The following is a 24,762-nucleotide window of genomic DNA, read 5'->3' as shown; positions in this document are numbered from 1 at the left end:
AAACCCACACGACAGGACATCGAGTGAATAGGTATTTTATTGGCGACGTTTCGTAACATGACATTCAGGAGGTCAGTGGGATCTTCAGGGTACTACGTTGTCAGTAGTACGTAAGTTAAAAAATAAAAAATAAAAGTCAATGAGATACACCAGTGGTCCTTGAGTTGGTTCCAACTTCCAGGTGGTCCCCAGCTAAAATGATGGAGAGTTGGTAACCAAATGGACCCTTATTAGATCTTTAACACTTGAGAGTGTAAAACGAAATCAAATGGACGAAGAGTTAAATTATTGTTAAACATCTGCATTACGAAATATAAAATTAATCATATTGCATTAAGAAATCTACGCAATTAGAGAATGCAGAATAATTGTTATTTTGATCGACTGTTATCTCTCCTATGGTACCAACATCAATACAGCATGGAATTGTGGACAAAATCCAATCCGACGACAACGAAACAAGTTTTGGGTCTGAGAGGCTTAAATCTTATCAAACTGCGGTCCGTGGCTCAAATGCCGAATAAATAATGGACCTTAATATGAAAAGGGTTGAAAAACACTTGAGATAAATGATGTGGGATCTGGAATCACCCTGCACTGATAATCCCACTTCAAAACAAATGGTGTTCACTCGCTGTAACAGCGGCAGAGAAACAATACTGTGTGTTTCATTTTTAACACATGGAGCTTCATTCTTATCTCAGAACATTCAGCCTAACCTGTAACCTCTCTTGCATTAGCCTTGCCCTGCGCTTGGAGCACGGGCAGTTTCTGTAGAAAATCTTTATCTCTGCAGTCCTGTACGACCGTCGTAAACTCGTCGTGAGCTCCGAGAGGCTCAACACACGAATCCCTCCGCCGATAGCGTTGTTATCCCCGCTGTTGCGACCAATCAGGCCCAAGGAGAAGGAGGAAGTGGACATGCCGGTGCTGCTACGGCGTCTGTAGCACATGGCGGTCCATATGTGACTGGGCACACCGACGCGACCTCCTGATATGGTTCTGGAGTTGTCTACTATTACACCTGCAATACAAGGCATCAGCACTTTAGCTTGTAGAAGAATACACATGTTAAAGGTACATTCAGTGATTTCACTTAATTCAACTATCACTTATTTTTTCTTATTTTTTGGATAATCCTCCCTACTATAAAGTGTGCTGACCATATAAGGAGTTCCTCCCTGTCCCCAGTGAGCCCCTGGGGTCAAAAAACCCTAGTTTCGGTTTGGGCTTTGGGTGGCAAAGCTTTCATCCAATCAGGATGAGAGGTGCCTTCCTCCAATCATGATCGAGTGTGGCTGGCATTGGTGCGCGTGCTGTTGGTCTGTTGTACTTCCCCCACTGTAGAGCGTGTGCATGTGCACATCTTGTTACCGGGTGGACCGTTTTTTTTTCCAAATCACCCAAATCACTGAATGCTCCTTTAAACACTTATATACTGTATGCAACACTAGTGCAGTGAAATCAATGTATAAACATGGACAGCATGTTCCCACAGCCGGAAGATGATTAAAGATAACTGTTCCCAGAATAGCTGGGAATTATTCATTTTCCATTTCAAAATGCCTATTACTGTTATAAAACAAGGCTTATATATAATTATATATATAATGACGAGAAGCTTGAGCATTCTCCGGGTTCACAAAGCCAATCACCGATAATTTGTGTATGGAGCAGCTTGCAACCTCTTGATATCAGGATTTAGCCCTCTAGTTTCTGACATCAGAAGAGACTTTTTCATGTTCAGCAGATTGTCCACAGCCGTGGCATTTCTTTAGTTGAGTGATATTAAAAGTCATAGTCGGCCTTTAAAGTGAAGTCCAGTGGTGATTTTCTCAAATGAACTGGAACTGGAACTATTTTTTACTACAACAGGCTGTGTAAGTTCATATAGCAGCTCATATAGCTAGTGTTATTGTCTGTTATACAAACTGTACTCAGGAATATGAATAAAGAGATTTTAATTCAATTTTAATTAAATGTTATTGTTTTGTTATTACATTACATTTGAGTCTAACCTTATTAGCACACAACAATACAATAGATTGTATTATCACACTACAATATTCATTTTTCAGGGAATAGCTAAAATGCTTCATTTGTAATTGCTTGCTATTTATCCAAGGTTTACCATTGAGTTTTACAGAATGATTGACCATAGTTTTAGTGCATTATAATCTCCCTGTATACATGGCATGGCAGGTTTACGGCTCAAATAATATGCAGGAGATGCATTTTAACTGATTTTCATATAATTCAAAATGGCAGGTGATCTAGAGGTCGGAGGCCAAAAGTCAGAGCACGAAACTTGTTCGGTAAGAAAGAAAGAACAAAACACATGTATTTGCATACACAGCTATTTCTTCAGTGTTTTACTCTCAGTTACTCTCATTCATTGATGGGTGTGCTTGACACCTTGTAATTTAATTACATCTGAATAGCAAAGTTATAGACCAAGCACTCAGACAATCAACATGTAAAAGTGATGACTCATTGTCATTGTTTTGTCTGCATGTAATGATGGTGGCTCATTTGCAATTGCTTGGTCTATAGGTTTACCATTGAGTTTCACAGAATGATGGGTCATTGTTATAGTCTGATTGCAGTATCACACATTACAATCATTGTCGTATTTACATGGCATGGTAAACAAGTGGTCATTTGAACTAGAGATGTCCCGATACTATATCGGTATCGGAACAGTACGGCCCTTATTTGGTCATATCGGTATCGGCAAATATGCCAAAATAACCACTGATCCGATACAGGGCTAAAGGTTTGACACTATGGCAGGTAAATAGCCTACAATGTTGGTGCATGTGGAGTTTACTTTTGAGTTGCCCAAACTGCAAGTGCACATTTGAGTGAGGAGTCTGAAAACCCACCTGTTCAGACTCCACCATGGCCCGTAGCACTTGCCCTAGCCTAGCCCCTTAGATAGCACATTATGTAGACTTAGATAGTATTTTAAACAGACTTATAGCTTGTTACGTAGACAGCTCTAGAATTGCACTTTATGTAGTCATAGCACTTTATAGTACACATGTATAATATATTATACAGTATAGTATGTATAGTTTACATAGATACTCCACTGTTACGTTCTTAGTCTACGCATGATTCATGATAACTACTTTTTATATATGTGATGTATGCCATGCTTTTTGTTATTGCTTAATGTAAGTCGCTCTGGATTAAGAGCGTCTGCTAAATGCCTAAATTGTAAATTGTAAATTGTAAGGTTTTAGAAAAAAGGGCACGAACAAAATACTTTAGAAGTAAATGGTGCATTTATATAGCGCCTTTATCCAAGGCGCTTTACATAGATTGTGCATTACATTCACCCATTCACACACACATTCATACACCGATTGCGGCGGAAGCCATGCAAGGTACCAACCAGCACATCGGGAGCAATTTGGGGTTCAGTGTCTTGCCCAAGGACACTTCGACATGTAGACAGGAGGAGCCGGGATTCGAACCGCCGACTCATGGATCATTGGACGACCTGCTCTACCTCTTGAGCCACAGTCAGTGGCTCGACTGTAGTGTCTTGTGTTATCTTGTGTTTTGAGGCTATATAAGTGATTAAGAACCACTTCTTTCAGAAGTATATCCTACTACAGCCATGTTTATTGGTATATCCCACTGCTGACTGCTGAGTCTAATGATGTTTTATACATCCCTCTATAATTATACCTGTGATAAAGTAGGCAGTGCCACTCATGTGTCCCACCAGTTGTTTGAGTTGCTCCTGTCCTCTCAGCCAGGCCTGATGGAACTTGTGGTCGAAGGGTACGGCGTTGGTCAGCGTGAATGTGGACAGGGCACTGTACGTACTGTGGTAGTTATAGGGGTTCAGCTGGCCAAGTGCATACTGACTGGTGCTTTCATAGTCGCTGAGAACAGCCTGGTTTCGACTGATGTCAGCATGTCCCCCGGCCATGCACATCTCCTCGCTGAATATGTTGGAGAGCTGCGGGAGATGAGTTCAACTCATTGTTGCACAGTTAAGCAAAACCAGATTTCAGTGAAGCAATGTGGTGGATTTCAATTGAAACACTTCGCTTACACTTTATTTGAAGCCTGTGTCTATAATGCATATACAAACATACTTGCAGTGCATTATAATCTCTGTATAAGTTGTGTATAGTTATAAGACTCATAAGTACTGATTTATACCATTAATCATATCACATTGTAAAGCATTTTTATAACAACTTTAAGTCTCATACTACTTTATAGCTGCTGGTCGCTCACTGACTTTCTTTTGGCCAGAGGGATATAATTTTATAATGATCATAGTTGTACATACATTAATGATTTCACAATAAATTGTTTTAATGCATTGTAGTGTGATTATAAGTCACTATAAGGTGCTCCCCGTACACGTGGCACTCAATTAAAAACAAAAAAACTCAAGTAAGGACAATTAATCAATATAAGTGGTATATTGATAATTAAAGTAATTACATTCCTGGATTCATTTTCCCATAGGGGCCACCACGACATTTGTGAAAAGTTTAACCCTATGTTGTAGAAAAGCTTCCTCGCTTACTGGCGGCTGCAAAACAACAGCCAACACAGTCACACAGGCTCAGCATATGGCACCCAGCCTGGTGAAGTACTGCGCTTAAAACACCCAATGGCCACTTATAATTACTTTTCTTTGTCTTTTACCCTTTTTTTAACCCCCCCTCCCCCACCAACACGGGCCAATTGTGTTCGCACAGACGCCCGACAAAGACAGATGCACCACGGTGGATTCGAAGCCAAAACCTCTGTGGTGGTGGTGGGAGGCGGGCCTTTATAATGACTTTTAATCACGCATTATAACAGTGATTGGAATGCATTAGAACATTGCTTGAGTGACCAGCACCAGAACTATTGAACTATTGATACTTGGTTTTATGATTATGATTGTTGTTATAAAGCATAGAGAGTACTCATGAGTGCTTACAACTAAGTATAAGCATATTATTTACATTATAAATCATCATGGAATACTTCAGAATGTGGATTATTATGCATTATAAGTAGGCCTATGTTTATAATGCATCGTAGACTAGCCTGGTTAACCACTCCCCCTTGAATACATTTCATTTAATTCCTCGCGGAATGAAATGAAATGTATTAACCAGGCTAGTCTACAATGCATTGTAGACATGGGCTTCATAGAAAGTGTTACCGTGAAGGCATAAAATAATGACTCGAAATGAGTGTCTCTAACTGAGTGCTATAAAGATTTAACATTGCATTGATTCATAGAAATTATGATGCAAACAATAGAGACAAATACAACTATCACACACTACAGCCGAGAGCACACATGACCCCTTTTCTACCGGTTGGTTTTGCCCACTCAATTCATAATTAACATTCCAACTTTTTTTGATTGATTGATGGTTTGCAGAATTACAGTACATTTCAAGCACAACTCAATACAAAGACTGTTAACTGTGAGTGGACGACCCAATAAAGCATTACACTTGTTTACAAGAGGGTCCACCATGTTCAAATCATCAAAACATACAAATAGACACTTCTATATAGCCAAAGAACAGAACAGGAATTCATCATAAAGGAGGTAAAAAAGTGAAAAGAACCATATACAGTGAGGGGGAAAAGGGGTGGGTGGTGGGGGGAGGGGATTCAGATTATACGGGGGCCAGTTTCGAATTGCAGCCGTCCGTAGGTGCCCTTTGAGAGCGGTTTTGAAGGAGTCAAGGGATTCGCATGTTAATGACTGTTGGTAGGGCGTTCCACATTTTGGTGGCATAGGAGCGGAAAGAATTTAGTCCCTTGTTTGTGCCGAATCTGGGTTGCACATGGTTTGTTGCACTCCCTCTGGTGTTGTGGGTGTGGACTTCGTTAACATTAAGGAAGTATTTAGACAGGTACATGGGTATCTTGGTGGTGTAGCGAATCTTGTGGACCAGACCCATTGCAAGATGCTGTACTCTGTCATCGACCCTAAGCCATTCCAGCCTGTCAAAGTGGGCAGGGGTGAGGGGGGTGAGGCCAAGTAGGAGCCTGACCAGTTTGTTTTGGGAAGTCTGGAACCTTGTTTTAAGGGCCTTTGAGGTGCTGTGGTACCAAGAGGTGCATGCATAGTCAAAGAAACCTTGTACGAGGGCTCCTGTTAGGGTCTTCAAGGTGTTTTTGTTGACCAGTGAGGAGATCCTGTAAAGGAATCTTGTTCTTTGGTTGACTTTTTTGATTACGTTGGTGGCCATTTTATCACCGGAAAGATTAGCCTCCAGGATGGAACCTAGGTAGGTAATTTCATCTTTTCGTGTGATAATATTGTCACCAACTCTAACCAAGAAGCCATCTGCCTTGCTGAGGTTACTATTTGATCCAAAGAGAATGGATTCAGTTTTTCCCAGGTGTAAAGATAGTTTGTTATCAGCAAGCCAGGTGCAGATTCTACCGAGTTCTGAGGGCCTTTTCAATTTGGAGCTCTGGCTCATGGACTAAGAACCAAAAATAACTGAACCGGTTTCCATTGTGAGCCAACCGGTGGAAAAGGGGTCAATACTACAGGTCAAATGCAAAACAATACAGGGTCATGAACTACAGTAACAGCATTTACCTGAGGTTCAATAAACCATGTAGTGTTTTCCCTCACTGCGGTCACTATCTCCCGTATGAAGCAGTCCCCTCCGCAGCCATGCAGGACATAAGCACTGTAGAACGGGATCCTGAGGCGGGTGGAATACAACGCAGCGAACCTGTAGCCCCACATGAACCTCTGGCAGATTCTGACCGCGAAGGGATCCTCATCGATGACCAACGTGGGCTGAGTCCTCTCATAGAAGGAATAGTCACAGTTTGGAGCAAAATCACTTTCCACTTTTGTGTAAGAGAGAGAAATGTATCCAAGTATAGCTAGGATCAATAGGCATGATCGTCTCTTGGCCGCCATAGCAGCAATGAAAATGGAGTGACAATTTTGACCAATGGAATTGGTCTGTCAGTCAATGTTTGACTTGTGTGTTTGAGTAGCTACAAATGCTGCCAAACTGTAGTGAGAGACAGCTGGTTTGATTCAAGCAACCAACACATAAAATAGAGCATTGATTCTCAAGTTTTTTCAAGGACAATCAGTTTACCATGCATAGGCCATAGATAGACCCCCATTAGAGTATACAAATGGACCCGTAAGTAAGGTCCCATTTGCACAAGTTACCATTCATTGAGCTGGGGACCCCCTGGAATACCCTCAAGGACCTAGTTTGAGAACCAGTGAACTGCAGTTGTTTTCAGGCCGTGAGTGACCCCCCAAAACAATCATATTTGAACTGGGGACCCCCCACCCTGACAAGCACTTGGAATGTATAGGCATTAGTTGAGGCATTCTTTTTTGTTCTCGACTCCACAGATTTTGTGAAAATAGCTGAGGCGTTGTGACCTCTTTCTTAGGCCTATATTAATTGACAATTTGGCCTATATGTGTGACCAGTTTTTATAGTATATTTATTTTGTTGATTAAACTTTTGATGCAGTAATTAATGGTCTTTTTTCATCTAAAAAGTTTTGCCTTAAATCTACTGTCATCTAGGGACCCCATCCCCCCATGCGGGGACCCCTGTGGAGAGTCCCGACCCACAGGTTGAGAACCAGTGAACTAGATTGAACTCTTGAAGCCATTCTGAGCTGTGCCGTCACCTACTCAGCTGTAGAGCTGTACTCTGCTGTACTAGGCCTACTCTTGTTTGTTCAGTTATTCCACCCACAGTTTGTCAACATAGTGTAATGACCAGTCACCAGTAGGCTGAACATTCAGACCAAGCACTATGACAACAACTACATCTGGAAACAGACCTGTTCAAATGCTCCAACCAAACTTCAACTGAGCTTTAACTTTACTTGATAACTGTGATAACTTACTATACAGTTTTACCTGGTATAATGATGATGATAATGATAATGATAATGATAATGATAATGATAATGATAATGATAATGATAATAAATAATAAATAATAATAGGTAATACCGGTAATAGTAGTAATTCTTTGTTATACAAGCTCTCATCATTTGTAGTTTTCAAGAAAGGGGGAAATAATAGACATCGAAAGAAAACAAGGGAAACCGTTCAGATATTCAAATAGTATAGTAAAAATATATATGCCTACATAAGGTTATAGGGGGTGTACATGAAGTACATGTACACCCCTAGGCATGATGTACAAGTACACCCCCTGGACATGATGTACAAGTACACCCCCTGGACATGATGTACAAGTACACCCACAGGACATGATGTACAAGTACACCCCCTGGACATGATGTACAAGTACACCCCCTGGACATGATGTACAAGTACACCCCCTGAACATGATACGTACAAGTACACCCCCTGGATATGGCGCTTATAGTATGTTGCAGTGTCGCAGGGACTTACCCCAACCCTTGATGCTGAGTGCCAAGCAGGGAGGCATTGGGTCCCATATGTATAGTCTTTGGAATGACCTGGCTAGCTGGGAAATGTGGGGATCGATCAATCAATCTAATCACAAGGTCACTGAGCTGAGTGAATGTTTAAAAATAACAATGGAATGAGGCAGCTAAAGTAAAGACAAAAAAAGAAACAGAACTACCCTTATCGACCATAGCCTGCCGCATCTCAGTATAACAATAATGCTGGGGTGTGTGTCCCTGACCGGGCCTACTGGGAGGTCATTCCCAAAATATCGTCTAAGATTAGATGGTTGGATTGACCTGATAGGTGTTGCGCTCCATCTCATCAATCCCTGACAATACCCTCTATGATTTACTTATTTAAAGATGAAATGAAATTAGACAGACAGACAGACCTGTGTATGATAATACATCCAAAATCATATGTATTGGTGCATATAAATGGTGATATGAAATGGTTTCTAAAGTTTTATATATTATTATTCTTATAATTATATATATATATATATATATATATATATATATATATATATAATTATAAGAATAATTATTATTATTATTATAATTATATATATATATATATATATATATATATATATATATATATATATATATATATATATATATAATTATAAGAATAATAATATAATTATAAGAATAATAATATATAAAACTTTAGAAACCATGTCACATCATATCATATTTATATATATAAAAAAACGTTAGAAACGAAGGACTTTTATTGTGATATTTGAATCTAAACCCCTCGTCCATGACCCGGAAGTAGTAGTAATAAACATCTTCTCGTGTTTGAACGAGAAGTGTTTGGACAAGGAACAGTGTTACAATACAATACGCACTTCTTCAAGTCATTATTACAGATATTGTTTACAGTACGAAATGCCAAACCCATTGGTTGAGCTGTGAAAGTGGTCCACCCTCCACCCACACCCTGCTGTTTACCAGTATGTGGAGCGCTGATGAAGTCGCCCAGCTGTGCTACGAGCGCTTCAACGAGCTTCCCAAGAGAGGCAAGCCTGAGCCGGGGAGAGAGTGGACCCTGCTGGCCGCTGTGGTGAAGCTCACCCGCTGCTGGGACACTGACAAAGGTAGGTTTTCAGTGGTGGAAAAAGTACTCAAATGGTTTACTTAAGTAAAAGTATCATTACTGCAATGTAGAAATACTCCGTTACAAGTAAAAGTGAGAAATTCTAAATTTACTTGAGTAAAATTACAAAAGTATTGGTGGTATCCCACTAATGTAGGCCTAAAACTACCAAAAGTAGAAAGTAGTTATTGTGCAGAAATGTCTTCAAAAAAAGGTTTTCAAATGTATATAGATTTTTTTGTTAGATAGGCTATTTTTAAATGGCCAAAATGTATATAGGGCTGAAGTGTTTGATTGATTAAAAAAATGATTTATACATTCACAGTTTGGGTACAGACTACAGTTCAAAAGAAAGTACAGGTCAATACAAAAACTTCAGAGAGAGACTCGCTCTACTCGCTGTAAGCACTGGACCAGGGCTAGTAGGCACACACCTTTAGGTGGAGGGTGCTTGGGCCACTGGGCGAACAGGTATTCATTCAAATGCTAATAAGGTGGCTTTTGTTCTGCTGCCAGGTAGATAGTATAAATGTGGCATTGCAGTACAGTAGGCTTTATTTCCATTTGACTACTATGATGAACTCACCTCCAGCCAAGAAGAGATTCGTCCAGTCCATGCTACAATTCGGCGCCGCCGCCGCCGCGGCCACATCGACTCCGGCGCCCGCCGACAAGATCACGATGCCCGCCGCCGACAACGTAGCTGCCGAGGCGGACAGCACTGTCAGCGCCAACACAACGGCTCTTTTAAGAGCTAATAATTCTAAAGGTGTCGTCAGCAGCAGCCAGCAGCCAGAAGTCCGGGCGCCCGCCGACAAGATCACGATGCCCGCCGCCGACAACGTAGCTGCCGAGGCGGACAGCACTGTCAGCGCCAACACAACGGCTCTTTTAAGAGCTAATAATTCTAAAGGTGTCGTCAGCAGCAGCCAGCAGCCAGAAGTCCGGGCGCCCGCCGACAAGATCACGATGCCCGCCGCCGACAACGTAGCTGCCGAGGCGGACAGCACTGTCAGCGCCAACACAACGGCTCTTTTAAGAGCTAATAATTCTAAAGGTAGCAGCAGCCAGCAGCCAGAAGTCCATGGGCGCAAATATCAACCCATCTCGAAAGCGACATTTACCTGGATCACGTTACCTGGATTTTGTAGCCTTTGCTCTAAAGCTGTGGAGCTGGGTGCTCTACTACCATCGACATCAGCACGCGAACAAGATACATGGAACGCGTTTACACGCGAAGGGTTTTCCTCCTGGCATGTGGCGTGCATCGAGCTGCTGCCCTAGCCGTCAATAAAGGCGTGAATGTGGTGTCGACAATGTCGGTTGGTAAAGCAAAGCAGATGGCTGAAGCAAGAGAGGCTTTGCTGGCGATCTTAACCACTATCCAGGTGCTATTGTGAACATGGACTGGGCATTAGAGGACACGAGGATGAGAATTCGAACTTTTGTGCCTTCCTACGCGTCCGTGGGAAGGATATTTATGCTGAAATGTTGAAACAAGATGCTGAAACAATTTAATGTGTTTGTTGTGAACTGAAAGCGCACTGTGTTCATTAGCAAACTGTAAATAAAGTACCAAACGAAAAAAACAAACTCGTTTTATCATTGATCATGCTGAAATGTTGAAACAAGATGCTGAAACAATGTAATGTGTTCGTGATATATGATAAATGGAGCCTAACGTTACACGGTGTAACGTAGCCCAAACATTTAGACTCGTAGAGGTTTTTTTCGATTCTGACGAATCTCTCAACGAGAGTCTAAAAGACTAGGTCCCCTTTAAGAGGGCTCGTGTTTACGTTTGTGCCTCAAAATCACTCATCATGCAAAATCTAAAAATAATCAAGATTGCCCCACATGTCCGGCGGGTGTTCGGAAAACAATTACTTCCGTAGCGACCGTAGTTTTCATAAAAAAATATTTTAATCCACTCCGTCCATACTAAAGTCCATACTCTGTCTCGGAATCTGGCGGCCATCTTGGTTTTCTCTCCATTGTAAATGCGCAACAGAACCCTGGCCACTAGGGGCGCGGCCAATGTTCTTTTGCGCATTTACAATGGAGGAGTATGGACGGAGTGGATTAAAATATTTTTTTTATTGAAAACTACGGTCGCTACGAAAGTAATTGTTTTCCGAACACCCGCCGGACATGTGGGGCAATCTTGATTATTTGCATTTGTACAAGGCAAGAGTAATTTTGAGGCACAAACGTAAACACGAGCCCTCTTAAAGGGGACCTAGTCTTTTAGACTCTCGTTGAGAGATTCGTCAGAATCGAAAAAAACCTCTACGAGAGTCTATGTTTGGGCTAGGTGTAACGTTAGGCTCCATTTATCATATTTTGCTTACCACACCTAGGTGGTGACCAATACGGCGATATGTGGAGTCGCGTTGTACACTGTCATAACGCCGACGGATGGCTTTTTACATACAGAATGGGGCACTGGCTTGCTAAATGAATCAAACTTTCTTCGAAAGACGTCATCCTCTTCGGAACACGCCAACACACAGAATCAGTGCCTTTAAATCTGGTACTGATAGAAATGACTGGAGACAGCCGTGCGTCATTTCATCATCATCAGAACCTTCATTTAAGCGTGGAGTACAATTTAGGGGCAGGCCCTCATTTTCAATGTAGCCGAAATACACAAAATCAACAAGTGTAATGCTTAATTGGGTCGTCCACTCACAGTTAACAGCCTGAGTTTGATAGAAATATTTATTAACAGTTTGCAGAATTACAGTACATTTCAAGCACAATCAATCAATCAAAACAATATACATTAAATACAGCAATATAAAATATATGAAATGGAAAACAGAAAGTATTCAAAACTGAAATAACTATAATAGAATATTTAAATACAGTACTTGAGTAAATGTACTTAGTTACTTTACACCACTGCTTAATGCTTTTGAATATGGTGTGACAAGTTTATTTCACATTTACATACATTACGTTTATTTTTTTCCCTCAACAGTTGAAAAGGAGGTTGTGTCCTTAGGAACGGGGACCAAATGTATTGGACGCGCAGCCATGAGCTCCAAAGGTCTGTTTAGTTTGGTTTGGTTTGGCTTTGTGTCATATGATAATAAGCCATTATTATAGATATTGGTTTAAGATTAACATGTTAATAAATGTATAATGTGTTTAAAATATATTATACAATACATGTAACCTATAGCAGCATGGATATGGATGGATCACAAGGTTATGAATAGCATATATATACGCAACAAGGATGGATAGGATCAGGAACGAGTACATCAGAGGGACGGCGCATGTCAGATGTTTTGGAGATGAAGCCAGAGAGGCCAGACTGAGATGGTTTGGACACGTACAGAGGAGGGATATATCGGTAGAAAAATGTTGAGGTTGGAACTGCCAGGCAGGAGGCCTAGAGGAAGACTATGGATGTAGTGAAAGACGACATGAAGTCAGTTGGTGTGAGAGAAGAGGAGGCAGGGGACAGGGTGAAATGGAGGCAGACGATTCGCTGTGGTGACCCCTGAAGGGAAAAGCCGAAAGGAAAAGAAGAAGATAATAAAATAATAATAATAAAATTAAGTTGTTTTATTTACACTCTCCCTTTCTTTTATTGTGCATAATTGTGCGTATTAGTTTAACCCATTTAGACCTGAGGCCGATTTAAAAAAACTCTTTCTATATCAGGGGTTCTCAAACTATTTCATGTCAAGGACCCCAAAAATGTTGGATTCTGTCTTAACCTGCTGTCCTAATGGCACTATTTTACCCAAGGTCATTGTCATCTTTCCTCTCCTGTCCTTTTAGGTGACGTGCTTAATGACAGCCACGCCGAGGTCATCGCCAGAAGGGGCTGTGTCAGGTTAGTGACAAATAGTTTTGATTTTGTCGACTAAAACTGACGAAACATTCGAACAACGTTCGACTACCTTTTTTCACTGAGGAAAATTAAATGAAAACTAAGCTATGATGACTAAAATGTATAGAGAACAAATAAAAACTAGACTAAAATGTTAGGGAGGGACTAGTGGAGAAGAGCTCCATTAGAACTAAAAGACAAGTCATTTTATGTTTGGTGGCATGCTGAAAGTAGCCGATCTACAAGCTCACAATGCGTCCCAACCAAGTGTAAAATCTGCCATTATTTACGACACCGTCAAGGCCTGCCAAAATACATTTTAGTCGACTAAATCAACTGTAGATTTAGTAGATTTTAGACTAGACTAACATTAAAACATTTAAGATGACTAAAATGTGACTGAAACTACTGTACATGAACATCTATTCAAAAGAGTATGACTAAAACTAAAATCAAAATTTGCTGTCAAAATCATCACTAGTGACACATTGTGTCAGTAATTGGACTGTGAGTTGGGTGTGACTACAAAAGTGGCTTGCCAACCGTTTCTGGATCAGGGCCGACTCGAAAATGTGGAAAGTGTTTGCGGCCCACCCGTATGACTAGCCGCAATTTGCAACACTAGATTTATTTTAAAATAATGTTGAATCTTAGAGTTGCAACACCAGCCCACTGATAGCCCATACAGCCAAACCGAAAAGTCCTATCTGATTTTATTATATTAGACGACGTTAAACTCACCAACATTGCAGCTGTACAAAAAGTTTGAATTATCCTCTTTCTATCTGCAAAATGTTTGTTTCATAAAAATCCACCGTAGACATGTTATGAGCTACTTTTTCTGTCAAGAACTTTGATACCCAGGGCCTTTTACTTGTAAACAGAGTATTTCTACATTGCAGTATTGATACTTTGACTCGTAGTAAAACATGTGAGTTATTTTTCCCACCACCACAGGTACCTGATGGAGCAGCTACGCAGGGCGGTGTGTGGTCAGGGAAACTCCATCTTCTGTCAGGCTGAGCAGCCGAGGAAATGGAAGCTTCCACACGGTGTCTCCTTCCTCTTCTTCACCAGTCACACTCCCTGTAAGTCCTGTGTGTGTGTGCGTGCGTCCGCGCGCAGTTTTACAGCAGTATAGAGCGTCGCAGGTCCCCCCCCGATGAGCGTCCCAGAAGAGAATTTCCCATTAATTTTTCCCATAGACCTCAGAAAAAGCCAACTCGGCTGACAAATCATGACAATAAACACAATTTCTTTCTTCAATCTTCTTTCTAATTATTTGTTCGGCCCAAAAACATCTGCTTATTGTCATGATTTCACAGGAGCTGAGTTGGTTTTGTCCGAGGCTTACAGGTCTTTAAATAAATACTTTTTAAACGTTTATGGGTAAAAATTAATGGGAAATTCTCTTCCGGGCCGCTTGTCGTTCTGAAAGGGGTGGGACTGCGACGCTCTATGGATATATGTTGTCTGGGTCAGTTTCTGCTGTGGTTTGAAGTAGTATTAGATACATCTAATATGTGTTGTGGATAAATTGAGTGGCACCACTGTCGCCCTGTCTGTGGAGCCTGCGGAATCCACCACTCCCGAATGAAGTGTCTGGTGCTGGAATCTGGTGCAACGCACAGGTCCTGTTCGTACTCCTGGTGAGAGCAGGAGAGGACCTGGTGAGACTTAGGAAGTGCCCGGCCAGGAGTCAACCCACAGTGCCTAGTCCCTCCACGCGCCGGATGGCACGCCCAGTACCGGCAGAGTAGTTCTGGAGCAGCGGATTGTGTGTCCCTGGTTTTTCCCTAAGGGACTGATCGAGGGCAGCTACTGGGACGTAAGTCGGGACTTGGTCACCCCGGCTGGGTCACCCGAGTGAGGGGTATGATGTTGGAAGACCCGAAACCCCGATGACCTTGGGATACATCACTGATGATACGTCCCAGTTGCATCCTAGCGATGTTTTTTAGTTCTCAGTCATTTGATTTTATTATAATCGTCCAATGTTTCTTTGGCTTGCATAATAATCAGTATGACCAAGGTGATGGTTTTTACCTGCTGGTAGAAGTTAATGTTTGTGATGGGAAGTCAATGTTTCCCAGCACTGGAGACCATTGCAGTGGACGTGTGTTGCTGTAGAGCGAATATGGTTTTCCCCCATTTAATGCCATATAAACCAACACGCCAAATCATCTTTTATGTATTATCAGGTGGTGACGCCTCCATCATCCCTTTGACTGACAGCCAATCCCAACCCTGCCCTCCAGTCATCTCACGGGAGGCCCCTAAAAGCAGCGGCGAAGTGACAGACGCCAGCGTGGGAGGATCCCTGAAGCGAAAAGCCGAGGAGGAGCTGACCGACGGGAGGAGCACTAAGCTTCGCTGTCCGGAGGAGAGGCAATCCGAAGGAACGGACCCGGAGAGCAGAGGAGATGCGACACAGCCGGAGGTCTCTGGTACAGACACAGCGAAGCAAAGTCGCGTTACAGTATCGCCCGCAAACAACGTCTCACAAACGTCAACGGAACATTCGGAGGGTAACATCGGGCCACGCGCGGACCTGAACGAGCCTTATCATACCGTGGAGAGTTCACAGACCCCGCCGGACATCTGCAGAACGGGGGCTAAGTGTGTCCCGGGTGGCCCAGCAGACCCTCTCCTACCGGGCGCGGGGTACCACAGTGCCGGCGTTCTTCGGGTGAAGCCGGGACGCGGGGAGCCCACTCTGTCCCTGTCCTGCAGTGACAAAATGGCTCGCTGGGGCGTGCTGGGTTTCCAGGGTGCGTTGCTCTCCCACTACCTGCAAGAGGGACTCTATTTCAGTGCCGTTGTGGTTGGAAAGTGTCCCTACAGCCGTGAAGTCATGCAAAGAGCCATCGTCAACAGGTGGGCTTCTCTATGAGGTTTTTCCGATGGCTATGTGAGAATCCGGTGCAATGCACAATCTATTGTGATTTCTATGAATGCAAAACACACCCTCTTTGGATTAGATATAGTTAGATAGTTGTGTGATGTTAAACCAGAGCTCACTCGATCAGCGAGAGAGAGAGAGAGAGAGACAGAGAGAGAGAGAGATACAGGCAGGGAGAGTTTGAGGGATCACCCATGCAATTACCCGGGCAATGCTGGGTACCGAAACCTGAACACACTGATTGACATTGTCATTGTATCTCCATATTTATACTTATGTTTTGGGGATTTCTTTTCGAAAAATCATCAAAATGTGGCGCAAATATTTGAATACCGTATGTTCTTTCCCAGTGAAGGTTTTTAACTCAAATCTTTGCTTCTGGGGGTCCCTGGAACAAAATATTTTGAGATGGAGATTCGGCAACCAAATACATATAATTCTAACACCACTGTTTGCTATATAGGACTTTAGAAGACATTTGTAGAATCGTCCTTATATAAATGGGTTAACTGAGGCTCAGCTGTCTACTGTGCATGTTGTGCAGGTGCTCCCATGTGTCAGACCTCCCGGCTGGGTTCTCAGTGCGTCCCGTGGAGGTGTTTCAGTCCAGCCTGGAGTTCCCCTGCAGCCAGGCCCAGACTGAGCTCTCGCACCGGGCAGGGCAGGGCCGGATCTCCCCCTGTGGAGCAGGTAGAGTACTGGACTCTCCCCTCATCAAAATTGTACTCTGGGAAAGGGGTGGGCAACTTTGACGATGGAGAGGGCCACTATATTTCAACACTCACTCCAGAGGGCCACTATATTTCCACACTCACTCCAGAGGGCCTACCGACAGCACTACCGACTGTGCCCAGTTGGTAGTGCTGTCGCCTCACAGCTAGAAGGTCCTGGGTTCGATTCCCGCTCGGGACGCCGTGGGCGCTGGCGGCGTGTCCTCTCCTCCGCGTCATCAGTGCCCATACCAGAGGCGGGGTTGGCGAAAGGGCCTTTCTGTGTGGAGTTTGCATGTTCTCCCCGTGTCCCCTAGGGTAGGTACCCTCACAAAAAACATGCAGTAATCCTGGTCTCTAAACTGCCTCCCCCTGGCCAGCCGGGGTGCCTGATGGAGGGAAAAGGTACTGGTTGGAATAACGCGTTCCTTCCACGCGCTACATCCTACCAGGGAAACTCCCCCCTGTCAGGTGATAAGAAGCGGCCTGCTCACTCTTCATGCAGCATGAGCTCAGTTCGGGGCTCTCCCCAGGTTGGCAGAGGGAGAGTAGCGTCCAGGATTACAGTTTAGGTAATTGGCACCGGGTGAAAAATGGGTTACAAAATCGTGGGATCTATATTTAGAACACCGTTCCGTTTGAACACAGTGTTAAATGTTTGTAACTTCAAACACTCAGGCGTAATGTTTTTGGTATAATAATAGAAAAGATCATTATAACTGGTTTGAAATGTTTATGATATGCAATACATAGTAAAGACTTTTCTGTTCTAGCGATCAGCTGGTGTAATGTACCTGATCAACCACTAGATGTCACTGCCAATGGCTACAAGCACGGTGCCACCAAGAAGAGCCTTGGTACAGCTAAAGCAAGGTAAGGACAACATGCAGTGATTGTTTTGATACATATTTCACATATATTAAATAAAAACATGATGGTACACTATAGACTCCACCTTCACATATATTAAAAACATGATGGTACACTATAGACTCCACCTTCACAGCTCATCTTGCTTTTCATGACATTGCACACAACCACCACACAACAATGGCATCATTCAGCATGTTGAGCATATTGAGTACCTTTTCTGAGTATCTGTTCTTTATTTTTGTATTTTTGGATCCTTGGTAGCCACTGCTTTTGCATGCGATGTGACGGACAAGACAGTGCACTTTTTATTTCACTGTATTCCTCATACAAAGATGCCATTGCCTGGCCCTGACCATGTAATGGTCAAAAAATATTTGATTAAGGAATATAATATGCCTTTTGTATTCTTTCTGTATATCAGCAAAATGTAGATTGTTATATTAGACTTTAAGGGAAACTAAGATTATCTGATAAAAATAAAAAACACAGCTTAATCAATCGATATGGTTATCATTTCATGAATTAATCGATAATTGACATACCTAACCGCTACATTTACACAAAGGGAAAAGGTACAAGAATAAAACCACTTGAGGTCTATTTCAAATGGAGTGAAAATATTGTCATTACTACTATTTATATTATTTGACAGTTCACTTGTAGTTTTAATATTTGACCAGGAGTATACTTTGACTCAAGTGTGTGTGTGTGTGTGTGTGTGTGTGTGTGTGTGTGTGTGTGTGTGTGTGTGTGGGACTGTGTGTACGTGTGCGCGTGCGTGCGTGCGTGCGTGCGTGCGCAGGTCTCTTCTCTGTAAGGTGGAGTTGTTCCATACCTTCCTGTCTCTAGTGGCTGCCACAGACCCATCACTTGTACCCGACTCTCTCAGGTAATGAAGCTGGAAACCGGAGCTCATTACGAACTCGATAAGAAATGTATCGATACCCGAGCCTTGGGCTTGTCCAGCCTGTTATCGAGCATATCGGCCCATATTACACAGTCAAGACAAGAGGCGATCAAGAATTAAATCTCACCCACACTGGCACAAACATGTCGGTCTAAAAGTGTATTGATACCTGCCAACCAGCGCTGCCTGGGGAAACAAAATTATGCTTTTAATCTAAAGTGACGGTACACACATTAACCAGTTAACTGTTCCTTCAATATTATTTTCCAAAAGTGAAAAGGTCACTTGCCTTCGGTCTGGTAGAAAAGTACTGTATTTGAAGGCCCTAGTAAAAGAAAGGTCTTGCAAGTGATATCTTTTGGATAAATAAATATGCATTTTCTGTTTATAAAGAGCGGAAGAGACATGGAGATTGTATAGTAATTACAGTACTATTCATAATATAGAGCCATGTAATACAACACATTAATGAATAGGAGTAAAGTCGAGTCAAACATTTCGCACCATTCTCATTTAACAACCTGATCCAGAGATACTGGTACTTGTCTACATTTGTGTAGTTAGGATAAAAAGGTAATTCTTCACTGGGCTACTAAGTAGGTTCATTGGACTGAGCGGAGAGAGTTGAGTACTAAGAACGTTTTAAAACTAGTTTGCGTGGTCTGCTAAATGGCACACTCCAGTCCTGTGTAACGGCCAGCTTCCCGGAAAGAGGGATTAATACATTGTCTTTCCGTTGAAGTTGGCGTTGCGGTATTGCATCATACCAGAATATCCCGCTGTTTATGAGTTATGTTTTGCGAACAATTGAATTATGACATTATGATGATGATTCTCGGCTCCTCCTGGCATTCCCTGGCAAAAGACATCAGATATCATGTGCATGCTTGTATGTTTACAGACACGTGCCTGTGCTGGTTTTCACAGGCACGTCTGTTTGTGCACTGCTCACATTGTGTGTCTCTGTGCACATTCATGGGCTCACCTTCTCACACTACTATTATGCGTGTGCGTGCGTGTCTGCGTTGATGGCTGAGGATCCTCTCCTGTGGGAGAACAGTAGTACCTCTGTGTGTCAGCTTTGCTGAAGATAACCTGATCCTGGCTCAGCCCTGTCTCATAAATGGAACCCCACAATACACACACACACACACACACACACACACGCACACACACACACACACATACAGCGCGCGCGCGCACACACACACACACACACACACACACTCACACACACACACACACACACACACACAGTGGTGGAAAAAGTACTCGCATGTTTTACTCAAGTAAAAGTATCAATACTGCAATGTAGAGATACTTTGTTACAGGCAAAAGTCCGGAATTCAACATTGACTTGAGTAAAAGTACAAAAGTCTTGGCATCAAAATGTACTTAAAATACCATAAGTATTGTGCAGAAATGTCCCATTTCAAGTTTTCAGATGTATAAAAATCTTTAGAAAATAGCAGAAGCTTGTAGATGTATTTTCTTTTCTTTAAAAAATGTTTTACCCCATGATTTTTCAACCCATTTTTTCACCAATTATCTAATGTAATCCTAATGTATGTTTTGTAATGAAAATCTGCAAAGTAACTAGTAACTGAAGTTTTCAAATAAATCAAATAAATGTAGTGGAGTAAAAGTACAATGTTTGGATCCGAGATGTAGTGGAGTAGAAGTAAAAGTATTGACAATTGGAAATATGTCAAAATTGTACTCATAAGTACAGTACTAAATGTACTTTCCACCACTGCACACACAAGCATGCACGCGCAAGCACACACACACACACACACACACACACACACACACACACACACACACACACACACTACAATAGTGTTTTTCTCAAGGTGGGCCAGTTCAATTGTCACGCGTCTATTTAAAATAAACAGAATGGCTTGGTTTTGTACTCTGCGTAATCCAAGTGTTCATTCATTGTTGTCTGCAGTTGTTTGTCAACCAACCGGAGCTCCTCCTTCTCACGCACAGTTGCATTCCAAAATACTTAGTTAGCGAAAGGGCCTTTCTGTGTGGAGTTTGCATGTTCTCCCCGTGTCTCCTAGGGTAGGTACCCTCACAAAAAACATGCAGTAATCCTGGTCTCTAAACTGCCTCCCCCTGGCCAGCCGGGACGCCTGATGGAGGGGAAAGGAACTGGTTGGAATAACGTGTTCCATCCACACGCTACGTCCAACCAGGGAAACTCCCCCCTGTCAGGTGTAAAGGAGCAACTTGGACACTCAGGCATGAAGGAAGCATGAGTTCAAGTCCGTTGCTCTCCCCATGTCCCTCATATATGGGGACTAGGTTGGCGGAGGGTGTGTAGAGCCCAGGATCACATTAGATAATTGACACAGGGGTGAAAAATGGGTTACAAAATCGTGGGATAAAAAAAAACTCATTTTAGCACAGTCAAATCCTCAGTGGTAACCAGTGTTGATTTTGTCGACTACGTTCGGCAACGCGTATTTTCAGCATGCAACCAAGTATAAGATCAGGCATTACGACACCATCGAGGCCTGCCAAAATGCATTTTAGTCGACTAAATCAGGTGTAGATTTAGTCGACTATTTTTAATTCAACTAAAACTGGCCTTGGAACACCTCGGGGTCCCCCAGGAGGAAGGAAGTTACTCTGGAGCTCTCTGGCGGAGCTGTTGCCCCCGCGACCCGACTACGGATAAGCAGTTGAAGATGGATGGATAAAACTAGACTATCACTAAAACTCTTCAGATAAAATATGACAAAAACTAAATAGAACATTTCTGTTGTGAGCTTGTAGAGCTTGTTCTATTTTAAAATAGGCAAATTACAATTATTTAATAAAAGTACACTATTTGGATCCGAGATGTAGTGGAGTAGAAGTAAAAGTATTGGAAATACTCAAGTAAAGTCCAGTGCTTTTCACCACTGGGAAAGAGCCGGTGTTGTCTTCTAGTAGTGGTACTAGTGCATTATTTAGTCACAGTCTTCTGAATTCGGACAGAGGTGCTGATGTTGCAGATTTCCAGGCCTCTCTCTTGCTCATGTTTATTCTTTCAGAGCCACGCATACCTGAAATAACCAATACTCAACAACAATACTCTTGTTTGCTGCCACAAACGTCTGTGTGAATAACGCTTCTGTGTGTGTGTGTGTGTGTGTGTGTGTGTGTGTGTGTGTGTGTGTGCTCGCGTGTGTGCTCGCGTGTGCGTGCGTATAGGGGGAAGGAGCTGCGGACTTGTTGGGATTATAAGCAGGCGTCCCACCTTTACCAAGCAGCCTGGATGCAGCTCCTCACCCAGGCGTTCCCTCTGTGGCCGCGCGGTGACCGGAGTCTCCTGCAGTTCCAATGACTACAGGGTGTGGTGGGAAACACCACTCGACTAAAGCAAACAGTGGCGCACCTCGAACTAAAGCAAACGGTGGCGCACCTCGACTAAAGCAAACGGTGGCGCACCTCGACTAAAGCAAACGGTGGCTCACCTCGACTAAAGCAAACGGTGGCTCACCTCGACTAAAGCAAACAGTGGCTTACCTCGACTAAAGCAAACGGTGGCGCACCTCGACTAAAGCAAACGGTGGCGCACCGATGAAGACTATACGAACATGGGGTGGGCGATATGGTAACGAATATCGTCGAGATGACACAATGTCTCCACGATATGCCTTTTCAGAAATATCGTATATATCGTGATATAATACAGTGAATGCACATACTATGATTTGCAGTTCCATACCTTAATTTATACTTCTGTAGAACGACGGTTTCGTTTGCCAAAATAATAAGTCTTTTGGTCTAAATGGCCTGTTACTCCCTTTTCTTTCGTTACCTCTTAGGCGGTTGTACTTGTTGTACCACAACTACAACAGTACCCTGACAAACAGAAAACACAACTACAACAGTACCCTGACAAACAGAAAACACAACTACAACAGTACCCTGACAAACAGAAAACACATTTAGCTCGTCCATTGTGGAGACATTTGATATCCCTACTACTATTTTGTAACAACTAATGAGACAGAAGACATAGCACTAGTCTACAACAAATTGTGTTCGATGGGAAAATGAATTGTAAGAACCATGCAGTGATTTTGAAGAAAGGGAACTTGGGAAAAGACATTCTGAGGATCCCCAGTGTAGTCATGCTGTTTAAAGAGGTTGCTGACCGTTGGTCAGTGTCCTCAGATGACATGGTGTTTTCTAACCTGTTGTGACCACAGACCCCCCTGCTCTTCACTGAACATAAACACAGCTGGACACACCGTGCTCAATATGGAGCTCCATTCATTGTGCCAGTTATCGTTTGCACATTTATCTTGTCACACAGTCGGCATAATATTATATTTCGTCTCTCTGTCAAGTTAAAACCCTGTTGTTCCCCCTTTTCCCCCTCACTGTATATGTTTCTTTTCCCTTTTTACCTCCTTTATGATGAATTCCTGTTCTGTTCTTTGACTATATAGAAGTGTCTATTTGTACGTCTCTAAATGTTTTGATGAATTGAACAAGGTGGACCCTCTTGTAAACAAGTGTAATGCTTAATTGTCTTTATATTGAGTTGAAAAAAAGATCCTGCAATCCTGTAATTATTTATTCATGAAAGCTCTTGTTAATACTTTTCTTTGCTTCACTGTGGCATGACAAAGTACGTAGGGCATTCAATTACGAAAAAACATCAAAAGTCGGAATGTGGAGATACAAGGTTTCTGCCGACAGCAACTATTTACTGTAGTTGTATGATGATGATGATCATATTCCCCATAACATGAGTGGGACATCACAAACGGAATATTAACGGGTGCAAAAATGGCACAGACATGACATTTCTGTCCAAATCCAGACCGCTTGTGAGTCTGGATTTCCAGGCTGCTTGGCAGCCTGAAAAATAATAATGTGAACATCTCGTATTACTTGTAGACAGGAAACGGCATTGTGCAATTTTGTAGGACCAGCAGATTGTCCTTTAAAACAATGGCCTGTGTATGCCATGCTAATAAATAAAGATTTATTTGATCTTTATCTTGTATCAATGTTGAGCAGCATGGTGTTAGTGATGAAGACCTCGGTGGCCTACATTGTCTATTCAATCCCATTGTAATGGCTCCCTCTCCTACTTCCTTCTTAGGAACAATATAAAAGCTTCATGTTTTTTGTTGCTTTCAGTTTCTAAATCTATAAGCTTTCCGTTTTAGATTAGTCTTTTATCATTTTGCAATGTGTCCATCTGACACCTGAAAGAACGCTGGCACGTAACGGTGAACAATGAGTTTCAGTTTCTTGTCTTGAAAGCAGGTAAAGGATGATATTAGAAGCTAAAGGCTGATGAGGAAGGGAGTGCCATCATTAATAAGAATGCCTAACGGAGACAAAGTGATAACATCTTGAACAATGGCCTCTCTGTTGGTCTCTCTGGTATGTGATGCTGCTCTTTCTCCTTTCACTGGGTCAAGCTATTGACGTACCCACACAGCCCAGAGGCCTTTCTCTTTTTGCTTTCTTAATCAAAATGTGCGTCACTGACATAAATTTAATAAAACATTCTGTGCTCAGTAGATTATCCGGTGCTGTGTGTTCTAACTGGGTTCTGGTTGTGTGGGAATACATTTCTGAATGTGGAAGGTACTGGAAAATAGTCCTGGTCATTATATGGTACTGTGTTATTTATGTGAAGTTTTCATTAGATATTGACAGTGGTGTAAAGTTGTGTGAACTAAGTACAAAGTACCGGTTCACCAGACTCCCCACTTTTGAGTTTGGCCAGCACATCACTTTAATTTGTTTGGTTAGGATTTTAATCGAGTCTCTGTTTTTTGGTTATTGTCTTCTCCTACTCTCCTGTGATGTGTATTACTCTTATTGTTTGCAAGAATAGAACCCAACTCACATTTAGGTGAATTTACAATAAAATTCATTGCATTTTGAGACCTGACTTTGTCCTGTCCTTTTGTTAAGGCCATTGGTGTTCGAGCCAGGGTGAGTGGCGGCCCGTGACACTTG

General features: G+C 42.4%; 2 protein-coding genes across 7 annotated transcripts; one reads left to right on the top strand and one right to left on the bottom strand.

Moving 5' to 3' along the window:
* Positions 1-45: 45 nt before the first annotated feature.
* On the bottom strand, positions 46-10,911 carry LOC306923537 (endonuclease domain-containing 1 protein-like). 4 transcript variants are annotated; one of them, XM_079501705.1, is made up of 5 exons: positions 10,122-10,797; positions 9,391-9,527; positions 6,596-6,811; positions 3,700-3,976; positions 46-1,024 (listed from the first exon to the last, which is right to left on the bottom strand). In XM_079501705.1, exons 3-5 carry the CDS (start codon positions 6,746-6,748, stop codon positions 696-698), a joined length of 759 nt encoding a protein of 252 aa, XP_079357831.1. In that variant the 5' UTR covers positions 6,749-6,811; positions 9,391-9,527; positions 10,122-10,797; the 3' UTR covers positions 46-695. The 4 variants fall into 4 exon arrangements, with proteins under 4 accessions (XP_079357831.1, XP_079357829.1, XP_079357830.1 ...); XM_079501703.1 differs by lacking the exon at positions 9,391-9,527 and having other exon boundaries at positions 10,122-10,911; XM_079501704.1 differs by lacking the exon at positions 9,391-9,527 and having other exon boundaries at positions 6,596-6,802; positions 10,122-10,911.
* adat1 (adenosine deaminase tRNA specific 1) lies at positions 9,227-24,674 on the top strand. 3 transcript variants are annotated; one of them, XR_013790076.1, is made up of 10 exons: positions 9,227-9,536; positions 12,519-12,587; positions 13,331-13,385; positions 14,340-14,470; positions 15,584-16,259; positions 16,829-16,974; positions 17,768-17,867; positions 18,670-18,756; positions 21,982-22,613; positions 22,647-24,674. XR_013790076.1 is itself a non-coding variant. In XM_079501700.1 (9 exons), the coding sequence occupies exons 1-9, from the start codon at positions 9,395-9,397 to the stop codon at positions 22,112-22,114; spliced, it is 1,539 nt and encodes a 512-aa protein (XP_079357826.1). In that variant the 5' UTR covers positions 9,227-9,394; the 3' UTR covers positions 22,115-24,674. The 3 variants fall into 3 exon arrangements, 2 of the variants coding, with proteins under 2 accessions (XP_079357826.1, XP_079357827.1); XM_079501700.1 differs by having other exon boundaries at positions 21,982-24,674; XM_079501701.1 differs by lacking the exon at positions 12,519-12,587 and having other exon boundaries at positions 21,982-24,674.
* Positions 24,675-24,762: the final 88 nt, after the last annotated feature.

This window comes from Electrona antarctica (genome assembly GCF_951216825.1).
Source record: "Electrona antarctica genome assembly, chromosome: 5".
Taxonomy (NCBI): Eukaryota; Metazoa; Chordata; class Actinopteri; order Myctophiformes; family Myctophidae; genus Electrona; species Electrona antarctica.
The sequence above is the reverse complement of the archived record's forward strand: the minus strand, read 5'-3'. Positions and strand labels throughout refer to the sequence as shown.

Bases quoted from the DNA above. Each gene is read 5' to 3' on its own strand.
- adat1 (XM_079501700.1), top strand. From the start codon at position 9,395: ATGTGGAGCGCTGATGAAGTCGCCCAGCTGTGCTACGAGCGCTTCAAC. The intron at 13,386-14,339 runs GTTAGTGACAAA...CCACCACCACAG, and splicing joins GCCAGAAGGGGCTGTGTCAG to GTACCTGATGGAGCAGCTAC. The intron at 16,975-17,767 runs GTAGAGTACTGG...TTTCTGTTCTAG, and splicing joins GATCTCCCCCTGTGGAGCAG to CGATCAGCTGGTGTAATGTA.
- LOC306923537 (XM_079501703.1), bottom strand. From the start codon at position 10,187: ATGTGGCCGCGGCGGCGGCGGCGCCGAATTGTAGCATGGACTGGACGA. The intron at 6,812-10,121 runs GTGAGTTCATCA...TCCTTCTATGAG, and splicing joins GAATCTCTTCTTGGCTGGAG to AGGACTCAGCCCACGTTGGT. The intron at 3,977-6,595 runs GTAAATGCTGTT...CATCTCCCGCAG, and splicing joins CATGGTTTATTGAACCTCAG to CTCTCCAACATATTCAGCGA.